Source organism: Emydura macquarii, unplaced genomic scaffold (genome assembly GCF_026122565.2).
Source record: "Emydura macquarii macquarii isolate MOO-44397 ecotype Brisbane River unplaced genomic scaffold, CSIRO-AGI_Emac_v2 contig_3472, whole genome shotgun sequence".
Classification (NCBI taxonomy): Eukaryota; Metazoa; Chordata; order Testudines; family Chelidae; genus Emydura; species Emydura macquarii.
Window position 1 is genome coordinate 863,194 of NW_027133609.1, and position 23,490 is coordinate 886,683.

The following is a 23,490-nucleotide window of genomic DNA, read 5'->3' on the forward strand; positions in this document are numbered from 1 at the left end:
AAGCTTGCCGATTATAGAAGCTTTATTACCTTTTGAAACTTAAGATTGTAACTCATGTGTGTGTAATTGCTTCAGCCTAGAAAATAACTCTCTGGTTTCATTTTCCTATTTAGTAAATCTTTATATAGTTTATCATCAGATTGACAACAAGTGTTGTCTTTGATGTGAGATCTAAGGTGCAGCTGACCTGGGGTAAGTGACTGGTCCTTTGGGTCCTGAATATTGCTATGATCCTTGGTGTAAGGGACCATCTATCACAAAGGCCGGCTCACCTGGATGGTGAGATAGATGGAGTACCCAAGCACTGTCTGTGACTCCATGTTAAGGCTGTTACAATGCCTGAGGAGTTGACACTTAATGATTGGTTGGGGAAATCTAAGTATGGCTCTCACAGCCAGCGTGGGGTTTGTGCCATGGTTCCTCCACGCTGCCCTGAGGCTGATACTCACACTCTTAATTCACTGCAGGACAGCTTGACACAGGAGCTTGGATGGAAAGTACCTGATGTCTCAGGCCATCTCTGTACCCCCAGTCAGGCAGCTCAGGCTGGGTTTGTACCCCCAATACTGCACCCGGGCTGTGACAGAGCCAGAGGGCAAGGGGCTTTGAGCCACTTCTGTTCCTGAGGTCTAAGGCAGCTTTCCCAGCCTCCTTGAGATGAGTTAGAGTCACTTTAGGGCTATCCTAACTCATGCTGTGCTTCCATGGCCTCCTACGGGCGCTGGGGGGCAGAAACGAGCAGGAGTGTCGTGTGCCTTGGCCCTGCCTCGGACACCTCCCCGCTCCCTGTGTGAGGGGTGCCCTGCACACAGGGGATTCTCAGGGCTGTTCCCACCCTCATTCAGGCCCCCTCATGCTGCCAGCATGGCTCAGAGGGGCCTTAGCCTCATTGCAAGTCAGGCCCAATGACCTAAGGCCACAGCTTTCAAATGGAGCTGCCCTTCTGCGTGTCCAGAAACTGCCTCCTACCTCCTATATCTTGTAGGGTTTGGGAGATTGGCCCTGCTTCCTGACCCCTTCCAGGATTCCTCTCACCTCCGCCTACCTCCCATGGTAAACTCCCCTTGCTCTCTGCCGTTGCCTTGCATTCATTACCCTTCTTTCTGTGCCAGCACAATGGCTCTGGGACCCACAGCGCGGGAAGCCCCTGCCCCGCTTGCTGCTGCGGCAGCTCTCTGCCCCATAGTTGGGCCTCTTTGCCCACCGCCCCAGAGGTGCTGCTGCTAGGAATTTTGCTGCTTTCCTGTCTTTGCTATTTCTAGATCAATCTCCACCACCGATTGGCCATTGCCACGGAGAACAATAACGACGGGAACATCAGACCCTGGGCTGCTGGGAATGCATGTGTCTGCGTGTGTCCGTGTGCATGCACACGCGTGTGACTACCAACATGCATGTATCTCAAGGTGTGTGAGCATGGGTGTGCCTAGGCACACCCTAATGCAGGGGCATCATACATATCTTTTTTATCCGTCCCGTGAACCTTTTTCACGTGGCCCATGGCGCCGTCTCGCTGTGTTTAAAGCTGCCGCTGAAAGAGTGGAGGGTGCGCGATCTTTCAGCGGACGGAGCCGGGATCTGCCGCCGAAATTCCCTCTCTTGCATCATTTCTCAGCGGAGACTATGACGTGGTGAGAATTGTGTTTGACACCCCTGATAAAGATTCCCTGGGTGCACACCCTAAGGAAATGTGCTGCGCACGCCTGTGTGTGTGAGCTTGTTTGAGTGACAGGAATGGGAAAGATTATGTTCTGTGTGTGTGGGCCCGTGGGCGTGTGCGCGGGAGACGGTGGGCGTGGGCTCCGTTGGCTGCAGGAAGGACCCCCCCAAGGCGATAGCCAGCACACCACACACAGGCCCATCTGGCAGGTCTGAATGAGGGAGAGGGGTCCTGGTGACAGAATAAGACACCTAAAGCCACAGGAAGCCGCACGTACTGCAAGCCCCTCTCTGCGCCAGGGGAGCACTCCCAAGAAGTGTCAGCCACTGTGATGCTGAGCGATGCCCACCAGGGATGCTGTATCTGTACCACTGAGAGCGCCAAGCAACCCCAGTGCAGGCACCAAGCAAGGCCCATTGCAATGGCCAGGCTGGCTCCACGGCCAGGGAAGGACGATCTCCGTCTGCTTATTGCAGCCTGAGGCCAGTGACTGCCTGACCCCACTGCAGCGCTGCCCTCTCGAAGCTCCTGGAGCCACTGGCAGCAGTTCCCCAGACACCTTGGTATGGAACGACCTGATCCTGGCTCCTCGGTCGCTCTCCCCAAGCCGAGGCCTCAGCCCCTACTCAGCGCTGAGTGAGGTTAGAATCTGCAGAACTCACGCAGGAATCTGGATCAAACTATTTAATGACAGGTGCCTCCCTGCCAGGCGGGATGGGGCCTTACAGAGCGTGGCATATTCCCTCTGCTTCCTCTCTGTCACAGCACTGCCGCGAGAACAAAAGCTCAGCAGGAATGTAAAAGGGAGAGACCTTTCTCTGGGCGAGAAGGGCATCCAGCCTGAGAACAATCTCCATAGCCTGGAGCTCTGGCGGGAACTAGAACCCTGGCTAAGGGGGTTGGCAGGGAACTCGGGGGGCAGCTTATCCCATAATCCCCTCCTGCAGGAGTTTCTTGCACCTCCCTCTGAAGCAATGGGTGGTGGGGACTCCCAGAGACGGGCCACCAGGCTAGATGGGCCCTGGGACTGATCCACTGTGAGAAGCCATCAGCTTCTCTTGTGTCCCCCACCCAAAGAGCCAAACAGGCACCTTTGTTCTGTTGGAGGGAAGCAGCACAGCAGTGCAAATCTCCTTGGGAGCAGGAGCCCCCCGTGTAGCCCCTCAAACAGAGCGCAGGCTGCCTGGCCCTGCACACAGCACCGGCCTTCGCCACTGAAAGGCGCGGTATGCAGAGGACAAAAAGTCGCGCAGACTCCCCCCATCCCGGTGCCAGTCTCGTCTGCCCCGGCCTGCTTTAAACCAAGCCCCCCAAACCTGGCCTTTGCTGTGCGCCATTTTCACCATGTCACACCGAGGCAGACAGCAGCACGGGCCAGAGACGCAGAATACGGGTAAGCTGGGTTGTTTATTCAGCAGTTCTCAGGAGACATTCAAATGCCCTTCCCGAGCAGAGCGCTGGCTGGGAAACACAGACCTGCCTGGTAGCTCATGGCAGGGCCAAACTGTGGAGTCAGTTAGGCACTACCTTCGCCCCCTCCCCCCAGCTTTCTGATCACACAACCCAGCCCTTCCCGGGGGAGCGAGATGCCCCCACCGGGGTCCTGAACAGAGCGAGGGGAAGAGATGCTGATCGTGTGCTGTCAGCTCCACTCGCTGCTACTGCTTGCGCCAGCCTGCGATGCAGAGACGGCTGTGTGAAGGGGTCAGGGGTCTCTGCCCAGAGCCTACCCTGTGCCTAGGCACAGCCACACACGGGATGAGCAGCGAGGAGAGCTGCAGGACCTTGCAATACAAAGTCAGAAACCCTCCATCAGCTCTGCTCTGCCCGTCTGGTTCCTCTGCACCCGCCTCAGGAGGGGCCGGGAGCTCCTGGCAGCACCCATCCCCAAGAGAACCCCGATAGCCTCTACTGCCCCGTGCCCCATGGGGCACACGTGGCTGGGGGGATAAATGCTGCCTGGCAACCGGCTGGGGAGGGAGAGCAGATTAAATGCCTCCCTGTGGGGAGAGGAAGGGGCCTAGAGCTGATCCTGGGCCAGTGAGGTCAACGGGAGCCTTGGCATCACCTGTAACAGTCCCAGGTCAGGGCCTTTCCCTGCCGCTCAACTGGGAGTGGGGAGGCGCAGGGGTTAATGAGCTGCCCCTGCTGTTGTAGCAAAGGGGAAGGTGCTGGCATCCCGTCAGCCCAGGACTGAAGGCGGGGAAGGGCCCAGAGACATGGGGACAGGAGGCCCTTGGCTGGGGCCTGCAAAGCACGAGGATCCGGCCCAGAAGGGCATTTAGGCCCCAGCCTGAAACCAGATTCGCTCAGCAGGCTCCTCTCCCCCCTCAGCTCTTTGATCTCCCGGGGCACCCCTGAGTGGCCCGTTCATGTCCAGGGCAGAGTGCGTGGCTGCAGGGGGCCAGCCTGGGGATGGGAGGTTCAGTAGCTCAGGCCGGTGTCTGGGTGCACTCACCCCACAGCGACTCTGCTGCAGGGAAGCTCAGGGCTGGCCCATTTGTGCTTTTTCTCAGCAGTGAATCCACTCAGAAAAGGTGAAATAAAAATAAACCTACAACTAAAATACCCCTGGGGAGGAGAGCCACTGGCAAACGAGCACCTGGGCCGTGTCTGCTCCCAGCGCGGCACCTGCTAAATGAGATGTTTCATCCGCTCAGTCAGGTAATTGCCCATCTGCACAGAGACTCGCAAATGGAATCAAACTCGGCACCTGGTCGTTGTCTGCATCATCAGCTCAATCAATGCAGGACCCGGTCCCAGGCATGCGCTGAGCTGGGGCCACATGGTCACCTGGAGCAGAATAGCCAGGGGGGAAAGCAGGGGGCTGCGCGGCATGAGAGAACATTCCCACTCGCTGCTCTCCAGAGCCACCTCCAGACAGTTCATTCTCTTCACTTTTAATTCTTCCTATATTTAATTTCCACAGAAGGGAGGGGCCGGCAGAGCTGGGTAACGGCAGGTGTACTGCAGTGCTGGTGCGTGTGACACACAGCCGTGCAATGCCCCTCCATCCCGACCCGCAGCTCCCAGCTATCCCAGCCCTGGGCTTCCCACCCCCAACACACACAGCTCTGACACTGCTCCTCAATCCCAACCCGCAGCCGCCTCCTATCCCAGCCCTGGGCTTCTCACACACAGATCTGCTGATGCCCCTTAATTCTGACCTATGGCCCTGTCTACACAATAAAGTTCTCTTTTTAAAACTTGCTCACTAACATGTTTTCAAACCCAGAGGCCAGGACAGTCTGTAGCTTGATCATGCATTCGCTGGGCAAGGTGACCCCTCCAGGGAGCCTAGACATCACTTGCCTCCCCTTATGGTGCCAGCGGGACTGGAGCAGAACCTAAGCCCTTGTGCCCTGGGCTTTCCTGGGACTGGTTCAGCATGTGTTGGAGGCAATGGCAGGGCATGATTTATACTAGACTTTGGAAAGCTGTGAGTCAGCTCCTGGGCACCAAACTCCTTGCATTGGACAGGCCCGCGAGAGCAGGGTCAAGGATGCTGCTCAGAGGAGAACAGTTTCTTTGGGACGCCTCCCTTCCCTGAGCATAGCAGCAGCCCATCTGACCTGGCAGCCAACCCCAGAACACCGTCCCGCCCAGGCTGGAAACGCTGCAGAAAATGCGCAGCGTTCTGGTGTTTGCGCTCTCAGTTCTGAATGGCACCAGGAAGCTCCCGGGGCTGTGAAAACATCTGGAGAGAGCAAGATCCTGAACTCCACCGGAAGCCAAACGTGGGGGCTCCCTTTGCAGTTTTGGTTTATTTGGACCCAACCAAAACACCCACAATCCTGGGGTGTTTGAACCCCAACCTCAGAGCTATCCATTGCAGACGGTCCCTGTATGGACAGCTCAGCCCCTGCAGAAGAGTTCCCATCTATCGATCTCAAAGCGCTTCACTGGATCGTCCTTTCCATGTTGCGGGGAGAGGGGTTCACTTAAGGTCTCCCAGCAGCAGAGCTGGGAACAGAAGCCAGGCCTTCCCATTTGCTGCCTGGTGCCTTAACCAGTGAGCAGCCTCAGTGGAGAGGCAAGGGCCGAACGCAGCCAGGGTCCCCACTGGGAGAGCACGGACTGGGGGGGCTCAGAGCAGAGCTCTGCAGGGGGAGCCCCAGCCCAGGCCGTCTCTGCTCTGCGAGGGGAGCTCAGACTCCAGGCTCCTTCACCCGAGGAGCGGCTCACATGGGGGCTGGGCTTTATGGGAACACTCGCTTAGCAACTCAGTAACCAATGGGTGCAAAAGGGCCGGGCGCGGCGCTAATTAGCACCAGCTCCCCAAGCAGCGCCCGAGCGCCTTTCCTGCTCTGCACCGGGAGAAAGCAAACCTGGGTCAGCAGCAGCTTTTGTTGCACATCAGAGCTTCACCTTGGCAGCAAGCCAGGTGCCAGCAGCGAGCCAGCCGCACATTAGCACATGCTTCTGATTGGCCGCCGGCGTGGCTGTGCAGAGCCAGGGGACAGGGCTGCGCTCCTCACATGCACGCCGGCTCCATTGCTCAAAGGATGATGCGCTGGGCCCAGGGCAGGGACTGGTGCCTGGGGCGGGGCTGACCCGGGGATCTGCACAGCCTAGTGCCAAGGCAGTTATTCAGGGCCTCAGGCAAATCTGTCTGTCCCCACAGATACCCCCCATCTGTCCAAAGGCTTTATCCTGCTGCCCACCACCCTAGAGTCTGGGCACCTTCTGTGTACAATCAGCAGAGTCCCTAGAAGAAATCACGGAATCTCTGACTCTTCTCCTGCTGGGAGCAGAACTCTGCTTGGGGTTGGGTTTTGTTTGGGGTTTGTTTTTTCCCCCCCTGGAAGCCCAACCCGAGCAGTAACCTGGCTCAGAGAGCGGCGGGTGCATGGCAAACTAGGAGCAGCCGGGGAGCTGAATGCAGAGCAGCCCACTAGGGAACTGTGCACAGCCAGCTGCGGCAGGAGCCAGGGCACTGCACGTGAAGGGGCTGTGACTGGTGGACACAACAGGGCCCAGGTCTGCACAGAACCTGGGGGAGGGGGGGGGGGAGCAGAGACTGGGCAGAGGATGTGCAGAGGGGCCCCAGTGAGACAAACTCAAGAGCCTGCCCTGGAAACCTGCAAATTCCTATTTGGCTCTAGCAGAGACTGGAGAGGGCATCTGGGTACTGGGCCTGGGAGGCCTCGACCGGACTGTCCCCTCCTGCTCAGGGACCCACAGGAACCACTATTGTTTTACTTTGAATAGCAGCTGTTTAAAGCCGCTGTCCCAAGGGGATTGCCCCAACTCCAGTGACACGCCCTTCGCTCAGCCACGTCTGAGTCGTTGGTGGGACCCACCGGGGCTAATGCTTACAGGACCTGGCAAGTGGAGCCTCCGAATCATGGTTTGCCTGGTGCATGGCGAGTACCGCAGAGGTTTGTACACCCCAGCACCAGTGGTTGTAACTGACCAGCTGCTGCACTGACCAGCAGCTTTCACATCTACGACAACGAGAATGGGAAGCCACCTCTTCACGTGCCCACACTGGGGAGACTGAGGACTGAGAAATGCGACGTGCCAGCCCCTTGATGACGAGCAGGAACAGCCCAGTGAGGGGCTCCCACTGCACCCACAGCTCAGCAGGGCCCCTTTGACACAGGGCCGCATGATCACCTCCCAGATCCCAGCGAACAGGGCATAGCCCCCTTCTCCCCGCTCTTCATGCTCTATTAACAGCGAGCCCCACCCCCAGCCACACCCCTCTCCCATCATCCTTCCTGCCAGGCACGTATTGTCCCCAGCCAAGCCCATCACCCCCTCTCCACGAGCTGCACATTATGGGGTCAACTTTCAAATGGACACTGGGATTTGAATGAGACAGACAAACAATGGATCCTGCTTCGCAGCCTTTAACCCTCACCCGGACAGCTCTGCTGGTGCCCCTCACTCCTGACCTGCACACCCCTGCTATCCCAGCCCTGGGCTCCCCTCCCCACGGCTCTGCCAGTGCCCCTCACTAGTGACCGGTGTCTGAGTCTGTGGCAGATGGGCTGGGCTGATGTTAGAGTCATGCTGCTGCTATCGCTAGGTGACTGGGGGATCCTGGGTTGGTGCTGGGAGGAATCAGACTCCAGCACATCAGGGAACACTCCCTCCTGGAGAAGCAGGCAGAAGCCCACGGCTCCATGTCTCTCCCGTATCCCTGGGGCTTCCCCTTTCCTCCCCAGCCCCGCTACCTGGTCAGGAGCCAGAAGCAGGAGGAGCATGAAACAGGCCTGGTGGGACCATCACGTTCAGGAGCGGCAGGAATGAAAAGAGAGGGAGCAGCCAGCCCCCGATGCACCAGAGGGAGGGGAGCCCCCACCCTCCAGGCAGGGTCAGGATGGGCCCAAGTGGAGTCAGGAGCCAGGGCAGGGAGGAGGTGCCTCCAAGGCAACAGGGCCTCTCCCCCCTCTGCACAGAGCTCCTCACCCCACCACCCCAATGGGCATCTGGAGGTCTGGGTATGTTGGGTCTCAAGCAAACCCCGATCTGACCCCCGCCAGCTTCTGGAGGGTCTGGAATGTGGAGCCAGGCCTGGGGCTGGGTCGAAACACTGCCCTGGGCCTATATTGGGGGGTGGGGGTCATTTTCATATCCCTCCCCCCCCCCATGAGTGGGAGGGACTGGGGGAAAACAGAGACAGCTTCACTAACCCACCCTCATACTACTGCGATGAGCAGGCAAAATCCAGAGCGAGATTTATTTTAGGAACAAACATTTATAACAGGACCTCACATTCCTCCGTGCAAAGTCCTCATACAATGAGCGCCCCTGAAATGCAGCCGCCTCTGGGGTGGAGGATGTCAGCACAGCAGCCTTTGTGGGGATTTTCGGCCCATAACCCCATTTGGTCCATGCCCCAGAGAGCAGACCTGGACCTCTGTTGTTTTAAACACACATGGAGCAAACTGTATTAACCACATGGCATCTACGTGGGGAGATGCTCAGAGGGAGGGCATCACTTGATGCTCAGTCACTCAGCCATCTCCTCCTGCACCAGCACTTGAGAAGGGCTCCCAGATGGGCAGGGATAGACTTGGCAGCTTAACGGAAGGGCCGCAGCCTGGCCATGCCTGGGCTCAGCACCACTGGGCTGGGAGGAAAATGTGGCTGAGGCCTCACGGCCCCATTGCCCAGGCAGGAGACAGAGCCAACCCCAATAACTCCTCATCGCAGTAGAGAGATCCCACTTAGGCCTCAGACCCCCCAAATATCGCCCAGCTCCTCCCCCGCAATCAGTCACTTCCGCACTCGCTGCCTTTGGTTTTCTTGGTAGATTTGCTCCCTACGGACCCCGTGAGGCTCCTGGTGAGCGTCTCTGCCGTGAATGTGCAGAACCCGGGGTCAAACTGGAAACCAGCTAGCTGGAACGTGCTGGGCTTTGCCGGCAATCTAGGCTGCACCTCTCAAGATGCCTCTGCACATGGCTGCCCTCCATAACACGAGTGTCCTCCTCCTTCCTCAGCTGCTTTGATCAGCAGTGAAACAATGAACAGTGCTGACATTTAAACCATCATCATTACACTCCAGAGTCAACACCCTTGGGACTGAACGGGGTCAGTTCACAGTTCACCCAGAAGGGTTGTACCAGGCTCTCTGCAGACTCAGACAGACACCGCTGCACTGGTGAAACTCCGGTCACACCTTCGAGGTCATCTTGTAGCCACCGGGGCTAGAGATTTAATTCTAGCTTTGAGGAGAAGCTTAGGATGTGGGGCTCAGGATAGCAGCCCCCAAGGAGAGTCTCACATCCCCACAGGGTTGTGAATTGGCCTGGGATGGCCCCGGCCCAGGATTCATGCACCCAAGGGGTCTGACACATCATCTCTTCATCACCCTGCCCTGGGTCTGCCAGCCACAGCCACATGCACATTGAGATGAAGGTACCCGCAGCACAGATGCCCCCATGGTACAGTGCAGGCACCAGCGCCAGATGTTTCATACCAACCCACGGGACAAGCCGTGGATTATCCAGTGCCCCCCTCTCTGCTCCAGTACGGCCCATCCCTGCCTTGCTCTGCTCAAACCCCCGATCCTCCCCCTAAACAGCCCCCCAGGTCCCTACTTCTGGGAAGCCTCCTATTGCTGCTGGCCCCCCCGTTCGGCTGGCTGCTACCACTGAATTACGGGAGTTCAGGGACTCCCTTGGGGTTAAGGAGAGGAGAACAGGGAGCCAGGTGCCCTTCCCTACCCCAGCGGTGCCCATTGCCCCGGGAGAAGAGACCTGTCCTGTCTCAGCAGCAAAACTCTGCACAGGGGAATGAACTGATCACAGAAACTGCGATGACTCTCAGCAGCTCCCATTGCTTTCGGTGAGGGGAGGGGGAAGTTCCACCACCTCCCTAGGTAACCCATCCCAGTGCTTCACCACCCTCCTAGGGAAAAGGTTTTTTCCTAATATCCAACCTAGACCTCCCCCATTGCAACTTGAGACCATTGCTCCTAGTTCTGTCATCTGCCATCACTGAGAACAGCCTAGCTCCATCCTCCCTGGAACCCTCTTCAGGTAGTTGAAGGCCGCTATCAAATCCTTCCTCACTCTCCTTTTCTGCAGATTAAATAAGCCCAGTTCCCTCAGCCTCTCCTCCTCCCAGCCCTCTAATCAATTTCGTTGCCCTCCCCTGGACTCTCTCCAATGTGTCCACATCCTGTCTGTAGTGGGGTCCCAAACTGGACACAATACTCCAGATTAAGCCTCATAAGTGCCAAACAGAGGGAAATAATCACTTCCCCTGATCTGCTGGCAATGCTCCTACTAATGCAGCTCAATATGCCGTTAGCCTTCTTGGCAACAAGGACACACTGCTGACTCATATCCAGCTTCTTGTCCACTGCAACCCCCAGGTCCTTCTCTGCAGAACTGCTGCCTAGCCTGTCAGTCCCCAGTCTGTAACAGTGCATGGGACTCTTCTGTCCTAAGTGCAGGACTCTGCACTTGTCCTTGTTGAACCTCATCAGATTTCTTTTGGCCCAATCCTCCAATTTGTCTAGGTCACTGTGTATCCTATCCTGACCCCCCAGTGTATCTACCACTCTGCCGCTTAGCGTCATCCATGAACTTGCCAAGTCAGAAATAGAATGCAGGAGTCCCACCTCCCAGGTCACCCTGCTCTAACCCACTAGACCTCACTCCCTAAGCCACAAATAGAACCCAGGTGTCCTGCCTCCCACTCACCTCACTCAAACCCACTAGACCCACTCAAAGAGGTGATGTGGTCACAGTGTGTGAGTACCTACTGGGGGAACAAATATTTGATAATGGACTCTCCAATCTAGCAGACAAAGGTCTAACATGGTCCAAAGGCTAGACGTTGAAGATAGACAAATTCAGACCAGAAAAAAGGCACAAATATTTAACAGTGAGGGTGATTAACCATTGCAACAGTTTACCAGCAGCGGTGGGGGATTCTCCAGCACTGGAAACTTTTAAATCAAAATGGATGTTTTTTAAAAGCCCTGCTCTAGTTCAAGCAGGAGCTCAGACTACATGTTCACAATGGCCCTTTCTGGCCTTGGACTCTACGAATCTCTGAACCCCTCTGAACTCTCATTCCCTCCCACGAAGGACTCTCAGCACAGAAGGTGTGGAGGAGTAGGAGGTGGAAGCACCTGTTCCTAGCTCACACAAAGCCGCCCCCCAAGAGGACGGTTGAGGCAGGTGCCATTTCCACAGCTCCCCCCAGTGCATTATCCCCTGTATTAGTTTCCCATGTATTTGCATACTCCCAGCCCCCGGCTGCTGTCAGTTGCTGCTGGGGAGATGATACGGCGGCTTCTCCGAGCTCCGGAGAGCCTCACTGCAAATGAGTTGTGCAGCGGCGATGCAGATGGTGCCTGACAGCATTTAGCTCCTCTGGGAAGTGAAAGCAAGACATTCGGTGCTGAGATGGCTCTTGTTTGCCTTCACAATCCCACACCTTTGGGCTCCCCACTATCATCCTGCTGAAGGAAACACAGACTACAAAGACGCTGCCAATAGGAAAACACATGAGCTTCAACCCTGGAATCTATTAAGCTGGCTGGCACTCCACAGGGGAGCCACTGGTCTGCAATGAGTTCCTGTAAAGAAATCTCCAGTCCACTCCCTCCCCACAGAAGGCTGCAGGCAGCGCTGGAAGGGCCTCAGATTTAGGGTGACTTGACAGCAAGTGTGAAAAATCTGGACAGAGGATGTGGGGTAATAGGCATCTATATAAGAAACAGCCCCAAATATCCTATCAAATCAGGACATCTGGTCACCCTATCATGGTGGTAGCTACTACTCAACTGGGATCTGTGCTGCCTGCCTGTCGGGGGACCAGCGTTTGCAATTCATCAAATGGCCAGCAGTTCTAGCATCAGAGCAGTTGCCCTCTGTCCCACTCCTCCATCCTGTCCCCTCCCAGGTACCCCCAGCTGAGCAGGCCCAACCCCAACCCTCTCCAAATCATGAGATTGGCTTAAAAATCACATCAGGTTTTATTTCATTAATGACGGTTGGTTTCTGTTTTGTTGCATTCTGGTTCCAGAGCCTTTCACTTGCGCTCAGGTCACATTTTCAACCAGGAGAGCCAGAAACTCTGCTATTCCAGCCGTGGAATTGCTGGTGCCCCTGGATCCCACCTGCTATCCCATGCTTAGACTCCCCCAGCTCTGCTGGGGCCTCTCAATCCCAATCCGCAGCCCCCCTGCTATCCCGGTCCTAGGCTCTCCACACCTAGCGTTATTAATGCACTTTAGTCCTGCCCTGCCCTTTCATTCCCGAGGTCTCTCCGAGCTCCCCTGCCTTGACACGCAATCCCCACAGCTGTTCCAGCCCAAATGGGGACAGCCGGCCAAGGGAGCTGGGACAGTTGCAAGGCAGGCAGACAGTCACGTGGAGGCTGGCTGGCAGCTAGGTTGATGCCATTAGCCCCGTGAACTGCACCAGAGTCCATGTTCCTAGAGGTGCAAACACCTCTCCCTCCACCCCAGGGAGCTGAATCTGCCTGCACAGCCAAGCTACGCCATGCCAGCCCCTCCACTACCCACCCAGCTCCACTCGGCTCCCCACAGAACTCCCAAGGGGGCCAGACCCTGAGCCCCCAGACCCAGCATATTGTTCCTACAGGATGGATTAAAGACTCTGCAGCCAACGCCTCTGCCTCGTGTCTGCTCCCTCCCGGGACCCAGATCTGGACCTGGATTCCTTCCAGCAAGAGCAGGAAGGGAGCAAGCCCCGGAGTCTCAGCAGGGCAGGGGGCAGAGGTCAGGGCAGGGCCACGTGTGGGTTACTCTAGACCCTGGCCCTCGGCTCAGCAGATGCCACTGTGCTGAGCTAGCCCATGGCTCCGGCACCGTGGGGCTGTCCAGGGGGATGGAGCAGCCCGGGGCATTTCCAGCCGTCCCCCCCGCCACCACCCCACCCCACCCCACCCTCCCGTGGCTGCACTGTCCGGGAGCAGCTGATCGGAGCAGCCGGCCACGCTGGGGCAGCCAAAGGGAAATGCCAATCACAGCCCCACAGCCTGGGTTTGGGGGGCGAGAGTCTTAATTCCCCGCCCCCCACCCTGCCCCCAGTCGTGGGGGGGGGGGGGACAATGCCTATGTGGGGGGCGGGGAGCGGATACTGACCCGAACTAAACCCTGCCTATGACGGGAACCATTTCAAGCCGGGGGGGGGGGGGCAGCAACCCCTCCGCCCCCCTAGTTCCAGCACCTGGGCAACGACCCTCACCGCGACTCAAACCTCAGCCCCCCCGCAGGTACTTAGGGCACGGGCAGCTCCTCCCGGCCGGGCCGGGCAGGGCAGGGTCCCGGCTGGCGCTGGCAGCCCCGGGGTCCCTTCTCCAGCGTCTCCCGTGCGCCCTGCCCTGCCCTGCCCGCCCTGCCCTGCCGCAGGGTCGCTCCCCTGCGCGCCCCCCGTTGGAGGCGGCCCCGCCGCACCAAGCCCGCTCCGGACCCACCTGCTCGGCTGCCTCCGGGTCCAGGTGCGGCTCCAGCAGCGGGACGGTGAACTGGATCTTCCGGGGGCTGTTGGGCTCCATGGCCGGGGGCTCCGATCCGGTTCCGTTCGCCCAGAGACCCTGGCAGGGAGAGCAGGACGCGGCTCGGTTCCCGTCCCCGCGCCGCGCTCGCCCAGGCTGCCCTGCCCGGCTCCGCTCCGTCCCGCTGCCTGCGCTGGGGAGCTGGCCGAGCAGCCGGTGCCTATTGGCTGATCGGGCGCGGCCCGCCGCCCCCTCCCCCGACACACACACACACACACACACACACACCGGCTTCCCGGGGCGTTAACCCTCCACCTCCCAGCCCAGCCCCAGCCCAGCCCGCGGCAGCCGCCCGAGGGGCCGGGAGGGGACGGCGGGCGATGGGGCCCGCTCCTGGCACGGGCTGGGGAAGATGGTGCCGAGCATCTCTGGGGCGCCCATCACCCGGGCGTCGGGGCGCCCTTGCGCGATGTGAGGGGCCTGGCCTGAGCCGACTGCACGGGGGTGGGGGGCCTGATCCCACTCGCTTGTCCTCCGCTTCTTATGAACGCTGCCCAGGGAAGCCAAGGGCGACCGGCGGAGCCCGCGGCGGGCAGAGCGAAGGGCACGGCCGGGCTGTGGTACAGGAGCCGGGGCCGCCGCCCCTCAGGAGCCAGGTGACGTTTTCGGAAAAACACTTTACACGCCATTCCGGGCCCGATCCAGCCAAGATCTTCCGCTGATTCCCCCCGGGAAGGTCAGGCTTTGATTTCAAATTCCACCAAACTATTAAAAAACAAAACAAACCAAGGGTCAAAAACACCCCAAACAAAACAAGGCAGGGAAAGGTGTTCGTTTAAGGCTGAACAAAACGTTTCTTTCAACCCCGCATTTTTAGCGGGGTGGGGGTGGGGTTGGGTTTGTTTGGTTTGGCCACCAAGTGAAAAAAACAATTATTCCCGAGTCCCACCAGCATCCTGGGACACCCCCTTCCAGTCCAGTCCAGTCCAGTCTGTTCCCTCCCTGCTCCTGTGCAGTCCCCATCACCGTGGTCCCCTGGGATTTGGGCTCTCTCTCACCAGCTCCACAGGGGCACAATTGTGTGTGTGTGGTGCCCACTGCCCACGCCCCTCCCCCACTCTTCGCTATCCCTCCATGCCAGGTTTATGTCTGCACAAAGGGTTCATTGGTGGATTTTTAGGTGGCTAAAGAGCCCAATTCATGCCCTGCAGATTTTCCCATAGAGGGGTCAGGTGTAATCTTGGAGGAGACATAGTTGTTGGCTAAAGCATTGTGTCCTTTCTTTTCTTCTTTGTTGCATTGCTGTCTCATGAGCATGTCTGTTTTCCTCAAAATGGTCTGTAGCTTGCTGTATGGCATGTGTCACTGTGTTCTCTTCTGTGTCAAACACCCCCCCCCCCCGTTTGTTGGATTGAGGTATACTTTCAGTATACTTTCAGTATGTCCATGAAGCGCTTCCATGGCCCTCCGCAAGTCCTTCTTCCCTGACTTAACTGAGAGAAGAGGACTTGCTTCGGGAAGCGAGTGTCAGGCATATGTCATGCAAAGTGGCCAGCACAACGGAGTTGATGCGTCATGACCTGCGATTCTACAGGGCTGATGTTGGCTGCAGAGAGAGAGAGCGCTGATATTATTGATTCGGTCTTCCCATCTGATCCTGAGATCCTCCTAAGGCGGTGCTGCTGGAACCACTCCAGCCACTTGAGATGTCATCTATAGGTCATCCAGGTCTCACATCCATAGAGGAGGGTGGGAATGACAACTGCCTTGTAAACCAAGATCTTGGTGCCTGTTTGCAGAGCTGTGTCATTGAAGACTTGTTTAAGTAGTCTTCCAAAGGATGTGCTGGCACAGCGGATCCTGTGTTTGATTTCTGTGTCAATGCTGGCTGTGTGGGAGAGGTGGCTGCCACAGTATGGGAAATGGTCCTCATTTTCCAGGGGTTCTCTGCTGCTGGTAATTTGTGGAGTACAAAGAGTAGTTTGTGCAGGTGAAGGCTTGTAAAGTACCTTGGTTTTTCCGATGTTGAGAGAGAGACCCAGCCAGCTGTGATAGGCATCTGCAAAAAGGGTGCTTTGCAGGTCAGCCTCTGGGTGTGCAATCATCTGAATATTGAAGGTGCCAGTTCTCGTGATCTTAGATTTTGTTTGGAGACGTTGGAGATTGAAGAGTTGGCTGATACTCACCGGTTCTGTCAGGAAGGCATTCACGGATGAGAATCAGGATCACGCAGCCAAGCCTACACAGCACTTTCCAAATGGGATCGCAAATGATAGAGTCAAAGGCTTTGGTTAGGTCGATGAATGCCGTGAACAGTTCCTGGTGCTGCTCTCTGCACTATCTGTCACACCATGAAGATCATGTCAGTTGTACCTTGAGATGGCCTGAAGCCACACTGTGACTCAGGGAGAAATTCCTCGGCAAGGGACTTCCTCTCCCACACACCACTGCTTGAATAATAAGAGTATAGCAGTAGGAATATACTGTCGACCACCTGATCGGGATGGTGACAGTGGCTGTGAAATGCTCAGGGAGATTAGAGAGGCTACAAAAACAGAAAACCCAATAATAATGAGAGATTTCAACTATCCCCATATTAACTGGGAACATGTCACCTCAGGAGGGGATGCAGAGATAAAATCTCTAGACACCATTAATAACTGCCTCTTAGAGCAGCTTGTCCGGGAACCCACAAGGGGAAAGGCAATTCTTGATTTAGTCCTAAGTGACACACAGGATCTGGGCCAAGAGGTGAATGTAGCTGAACCACTCAGAATGTAGCTGAACTCAATAATGTAATGAAATAGAACATCCTTGAAGTGGGGGAAATACTAAAGAAACCCACTACAGTAGCATCTAACATTAAAAAAGGAACTACACAAAAATGAGAAGCTAGTTAAATGGAAATTAAAAGTAACAGTCACAAGAGTGAAATACCAGCAAGCTGCATGGAAACTATTTTAAAACACTGCAATAGAGACTGAAACAAAATGTAAACCCTAAATAAAAACATACAGTAAGAGGACCAAAAAAATGCCACTAGGGCTAAACAACAGAGTAAAAGAGGCAGTTAGAGGCAAAAAGATGTCCTTTAAAAATTGGAAGTCAAATGCTACTGAGGAAAGTAGAAAGGAGCATAAACTCTGGCACGACAAAGTGTAAAAGTATAATTAGGCAGGCCAGAAGAGAAGAACAACTAGCAAAAGACACAAAAACTAACTGCAATTTTTTTTCAAAGTACATCAGAAGCAGGAAGCCTGCCAAACAGGCAGTGGGGTCACGGGACGATTGAGATGCTAAAGGAGCACTGAAAGAAGACAAGGCCATTGCAGAGAAGCTACATTAATTCTTTACATCAGTTTTCACTGCAGAGGATGTGAGGGTGATATCCACACCTAAGCCATTCTTTTTAGATGACAAATTTGAGGAACTGTCCCACATAGAGGTATCAGTAGAAGAGGTTTTGGAACAAATTGATAAATTAAACAGCAATGAGTCACCAGGACCAGATGGTATCACCCAAGAGTGCTGAAGGAACTCAAATATGAAACTGCAAAACTGCTAAACTATGGTATGTAACCACTTGCTTAAATCAGCCTCTGTGCCAGCTAATATAATGCCAATTTTTAAAAAAAGGCTGCAGAGGCAATCCTGGCAATCACAGGCCAGTGAGCCTAACATCAGCACCAGGCACATTGGTTGAAACTATAGTAATGAACAGAATTATCAGACACATCAATGAACACGATACGTGCAGGAAGAGCCAACACAGCTTTTGTAAAGGGAAATCATGTCTCATCAATCTATTAGAATTCTTTGAGGGTGTCAGCAAGCGTGTGGACAAGGGTGATCCGGCTGATCCAGTGTACTTGGACTTTCAGAAAACCTTGGGCCAGGTCTCACCCAAAGGCTCTTAAGTAAAACCAGCAGTCATGGGATCAGAGGGCTCAGTCCTTTGGTTAGTGATGGCACTCAGCCTTGCCCAGACCTGGCTCAGCCACCATCCTCCAGCCAGAGATGGCACTCAGTGCTGCCCAGATGGGGCTCAGTCCTCTGGCCGGCGACAGTGCTTGGCACTGCCCAGACCAGGCGTGGTATGCTCAAAAGTGGTCGGTGATTTGGATGTCTCTGGTTTTGGGTACCCAAAGCCCATTTTGATGGCAATAATCACTCTGTATTGCTGGCTCCTTGAGAGCGTTACCTGTCAGAGGGCAGGCGTGCCCAGATCAGTCTGCCTGGCAGCCGGTCTGAGCCCAGTGCCCGGCCTGCTGTGTGAGTGGGGAATCTCTGGTCCAAGTGCTGCCTCTCTCTGCCCTTTTCTTCTGCTGCCCCTCAAAGAGGAAGAAAAAAACACCAGCATGGCTGAGTGGCCAACAGAGATTGTGTGGTCCACTGCTACTCTGTCTCCTCCAGTGAGGTGGATGGAGGTTAGCCCAGAAGGGACCTGCTCCCTTTGTTAACCATTACATGTGCTCCAGGCCAAACTGCTGCTGCATCATGCGGGCCTGCTGCATTATCACCTTCACTCCTACGGCTCCTTTTTGTTCCCTCCTTGTGGGAGTCCCGTTTTCAATAGCTGGTGTCTCCCTGTCCCCCTTAAGAATCCATCCAGGCTTGCCAACAAGCCAGCCCAGGTCTCTAGATGTGCAGTCAGTCCCTGCAACACAGACCTGGCCCCTGGAATGGCCTCTCAGTGCTGAGTCTCAGGCCTCGTCTGCACAGACGGATAATTACTGCTTTACGCAGAGTCACTGGGAGATGCTCTGACTTGGGCGAGGTCACACAGGGAGTCTGTAGCAGAGCTGGGAATTGAAGCTGGATCGAAGGAGTCCCAGCCCATTAGCTTATCCACAAGCCCATCCTCCGTTTTTAGGCACATGCAGTAAGTAGCACCCTCCCGTTGTCCATCCTTTGCCCTCAGCCCCCACTTTCCAGCTTCACAAGCTTTCCCATGCCGTTTGGTTTGAACTTTCATTCAAGTCCTGTAGTAGAAGGCTGCTGATTGCTGGTCCCCAGGGTGTGTGTATGTGGAGGCGTGGGGGGCTGCTTAACATGTGTCTCACTGCATGTGAAAGGGAACTTCTAACAAGTGGCTCAGGGCTGTGCTACTGTTCTCTCCCTGCTTTGATCCTCTGTGAGCATCAGCTGTGTCGGGAACAAGGCGAACAGCTGTGTGACACTCCCCACCACAGGGAGTCCCTGGCAGGCAACTCATTCATCATTGTGGGTTGCTCCAGCCTTCCCATCTCAATCTCTGCTGCTCCCAGCCAGGCCCTGCAATGGAAGGACTCTCATCTCTGTACAGGGGAGCGGGGGGTAAAGGGGTCTCTTCTGAAATGGAAAGCAGTCATTTCCTCCCCAAACTAAATAATAATAAGGCATGTTTCATCAGCAGATCTCAAAGCACTTTACAATGGCGGTCAGTATTATTTATCCCCATTTCACAGGTGAGGAAACTGAGGCACAGAGCGAGGCAGTGCATTGTCCAAAGTTACACAGAAAACCAGTGGGAGAACTGGGAATAGAACCCCGGTCTCCTGAGTCCAGTGCTCTAGCCAGTATGCCATGCTGCCTCTGCTCTGTGCCTACCCCATCAGACTAAGAGATGCAGCCAGCGTCCCTAGCTGGGCTTCCCCACTGCCCAGCCAGTACATCGCTGAGTGGTGAGGGAGAGTCCAAGTCAGTCCCAGGACTAGGAATAGTGGGAGTAAAGATGGTCTCTTAAGTGCCAGAGTTTATACATGATCCTTGAATATTCCCAGCTTTGCCACCGATGCACTGGGTGGCTTTGGGCCCTTCTCTTTCTCTCCCAGTGCCTCAGTTTCTTCAGCTGTACAGTTGGTTAAGTTTAATAGAGTTTAAGGCCAGAAGGGACCATTAGATCCTTAGCCTGACCTTCTGGGTAGCCAGGCCCTTACAGTCCACCCATTCACCCCTGTACGGAGCCCAATGACTTGGGTTAGACTAAAGCATTTCTGTCCGCAGGAGACTAAACCATTGTGCACCCCAGGCAGAGACCAGTAGAGTCTGAGGAGCCACCAATGTCCAAGGCCCCTGCACTGGCAGGGAGTTGATTAGGTGGGATGTGCCCAGATGTTCCCTGCACCATGTTGTGGAGGAAGGTAACCCCCTGCCTCCCTGGTCCCTGCCAATCTGACTTGGATGAAAATTCCTTCCTGACCCCAAATCTGGCCACCATCAGTGTTGCCCTGAGCATATGAGAAAGACCCACTGGCCAGGCATCTAGACAGAAGATTGTTTGGATCAGCTCAGAGCAACTGTGCATTCCATCTGGTGTCCCATCTCCAGCTGTGGCCAATCACAGATGCTTCAGAGGCAGATGAAAAAACAACAACCCTAGAATACATCTGACCAGTTGTGCCTGGGGAAGAAATCCCTTCCTGCCTCCTGCAGGAGACTGGCTGAAGCCCTGAAGCATGAGATTGGATTACAGCGAGTGCCTTAATGCAGAGCTGCAAGTGTTGCAAGCACGTTGAGGGCAATGCAGAGAATCCAGTTCTCCCCATTGCCCATGAAGTGATGTATTCATTTAGACGGAATATATGGGCCCAAAGCGTCAAAGGTGTTAACATAACCCAGTCACTGGCCAACCTTCAAGAGTGTTAAACAAGTTTCATAAAACTGGCCATATTGGGTCAGACCAATGGTCCATCAAGCCCAGGATCCTGTCTTCCGACAGTGGCAATGCCAGGCACTTCGGAGGGAATGAACAGACCAGGAAACCATCCCATCGCCCATTCCCAGCATCTGGCAAACAGCAATCCCTGCCCATTCTGCCAATAGCCATTGATGGAGCAGAGGTTGGTATAGAGAGACCTCAGCCTGCTCAGCGCCATGGTAAATACATCATTCCGAAAATCCTTTAACCTTTTCCCAAAGATACAGGAAAGAAAGAAAGAAAACCAGCCACAGCCTTTGAAATATGCAATATTAATAAGGTTTTCATTGTAACAACATCCCTTGTTCCCTTCCCATTTAGCTGTAGAGAGTTTTTAAAGGAAATAAAACAACATTTGTCTTTGAAATGGTATCAAAGATGGTAATAACTGTCCTTTCTGGGGAAAAAAGAAGAAGTTAGTTGAGCTGGGCTGGAGCTGTCATTGCTGCTGTTGTTAAAGTCTGATCCCGTTTCCTACAAGACAAACACACACAAAAGGGGGGGAGGAGAAAAGAACAGCAAAAATAGAAAATGCAGCTTCTGTCTCTGAAGTTGACTTTCATTTGCAACCTCACTGCTGGAAAAACACAGGCCAAGCACACATCTCATCAGCTGTTTCAAGACCTGGCAAATTTGAACCATCATTGGTCTGTTTAGGACACTGCTTTTAGCTGCCTTTTTCTGGCCACAGGCTTACAGCCGTGTTGTGAAATCTGCAGTCTTGGTGGCTAAGCCAGACTCTTATTAGACAGACAGAAAAGGGAGAAAGAAAAGAAAGAAGATTGGGAAGGAAAAGGAGACATTTGGGGAGTGGGGGGAAGGAGACAAGTCTCACATCCCAGTCCTGGGGATTCAGCTGGAGCTGGTGAAGGTGGCAGTGTCGTCTGGCTTCCTCTCTCTGGCCTGCTCTGATCAGAATGTCTCTCGGGATCAGGATGATGAAGCAGCAGGCTCCCAGGTGATGGGGTAGCAGCCATGATGGTGCAGTTTGCTCCAGTAGCCAATTTTTCTCCCAGTCTCTTTCTTTCATGACCCAAAAGGGAAGGGGGGTGGAATAGCCCATCCCTTCATCACTTTGTCCACCGATTAGGCCTAATTTCTGACACATCAGTTTTGGTTTTCTGTCTGGTCCTCTACTCCTCATGTCTGCCTGTCATAATCTAAACACAGTCCATGAGTTATATCAGGCAGCCTTTTTGTTTGTACTAATACAGTCTGTCTGTCTCGCTTTTGCACCTTTTCCCATAAATAGATGTTCTTACAGGGTATTGTGACATGCCAGGAACTTTCACTCACTTCTCACAGCTGAGTTCACAGTTAGAGCAAATTTGTTGTGGATTCACAGACTCCAAAACCCAGCTGAATTTTCCTTAATGCAAAATAAGGTGCAGAGATACCAGGTGCTCAGTTACTACAATGATGAGCAGCATACAAATGCCTGCACACCTGAGAAAGAGAGATCTAATTCCTAGATAGATCAGTAGATGTTTTGTAGGGTTTAATTCATTAATGTGTTGTAAAAGCCTTATATAGAAGTGACTATACAAGGGCAAATGTTTATGATTAACATTTTCAAACTCAGACGTCGGATCCACTATTGGGAACCTAAATAAATGGCCTGTTTGTAAAGGTGCTGGGCACCCACCGTTGCTATTGGCTTTGGTGGGGGTTGAGGGTGCAGATCAGGTGTAAATCAGACTCGTGATTCAGAGGCACAGATCAGGATTTGAGTCTAAGTTCAGGCACCCACATTAGAAAATTTTCATCAAGATTTTCAGATTGGAACTCCACCAACAATAGGCCCTCCCAGGGCAGCCATGACGGGGCTCCAATTAAAGTATCTAACTGCAGCTTTTCAGCTTGAGAGGTGCAGAAGACTCGCAGTGGATAAATGACAGCCTCCCGCTAATCTCCAGCTGTCTGGGGCAGTTGCAGGGGACTGGAAGTTCAGCCAGAATCCTCAAAATAGATCTAGCAACAACTGGTGGCAGTTCAAAAATCGGTCAGAGTGGAAATGAAACATCAGTCTTTCTCCTTGATTATTCATAGCACCTCCAGACCCCAATCATGGGAGCACAATGTGCTAGGAGCTGCACACATACATACTAGAAGATCCTTGTCCTAGAGAGATCCATCTGAAGAAGCAGAAGAAACACCAGGTATTGAGGATGATAGTGAAGCCTGATGAAAGCAGGTCAATATCTGAACTGAATGCTTTGTCTCTAGCATCGCTCCACTGGAGTCGGTGGAGCAGGGTCCATTTACACTAGCTGGGGAACTGCCCCAGATATAACAATGGACAAATCCAAGGACAACTCCATCACCAAAAAATGACACTCGAAGGTTAGATTCTTTACCCAAATGCCACAATGTGGAGAAACCCTGGGCCAGCTCCTCAGATGGTGTGAACGGATGCAGCTCCCCTCATTTCTTGGACCTCTGCTGATTTATGCCACCTGAGGCTCTGGCCCTGTCAATCTGCACGTGACAGAGCTGAGGGCGACCGATGGATGGAGCGCTGGGTGAGGTGTTAAGGGAGGAGTCACTGGGATGGGGTCAGATTCCAGGGGAAGCAGGTTTGTGTCCCCCATGAACAAGCTGGGCTCACTTGTTTCCACTGCAGTTCACAGGTTCATGTTCTTTGCTATGCAGGAGTGTTCAGATCACTGCCAGAGATCTGTAGGTCCATCTGGGGGCCCCAGGGCATCATGGATTTTAGGGTGTCCTGGGATTTGTCCATGGCTGCACACAGCTCCCCAGCTGGTGTAAGTCAGCCCCACGCCGGTGAAATCCATCTCCCCAGGCACTTCGGTTTGGTATCTGTCAGCAGCTGTTCTCCTGCTTCCAAAATTTCCAGCCATCCAATCAGGAAGCAGGAACGGGACTGCATGACTTAGGTGACCAATCACATGACACGAATAGCAAACATTCAAAGTGGGCGGTTTGTGATTGACCCACTGGCAGGCTGAGGATTGAGCATCCAACCCATTTTGCAAATGCTGATCCCTGGCTTTGGCTGAACCATGCTGGGCACAGGGTCCCAGGGAAGGGCTGCCTTTGCACTCCCCCGATCCCTGGTGTCTGTAGAGCTGCCCCAGGGCTGTTCTAATCAAGCCCAGCTTGTAGCTGCAACGCCCCCTCTTTTCCCTGGGACACTCCCAACTAAACTCCTCTGTGACCCTGGGAGCCCCTCAATACCAATGGGCAGAGCGCCCCTC

At 54.5% G+C, this 23,490-nt stretch overlaps 1 protein-coding gene across 1 annotated transcript in view; it reads right to left on the minus strand.

Moving 5' to 3' along the window:
* Positions 1 to 14,314, minus strand: part of PPP1R1A (protein phosphatase 1 regulatory inhibitor subunit 1A) — a 60,075-nt gene extending 45,761 nt beyond the window's left edge. Inside the window, exon 1 of the mRNA XM_067535048.1 lies at positions 13,573 to 14,314. Coding sequence (XP_067391149.1) covers positions 13,573 to 13,653 — 81 coding nt within the window. The 5' untranslated portion in view covers positions 13,654 to 14,314. The remainder of the gene's footprint in view (positions 1 to 13,572) is intronic.
* Positions 14,315 to 23,490: the final 9,176 nt, after the last annotated feature.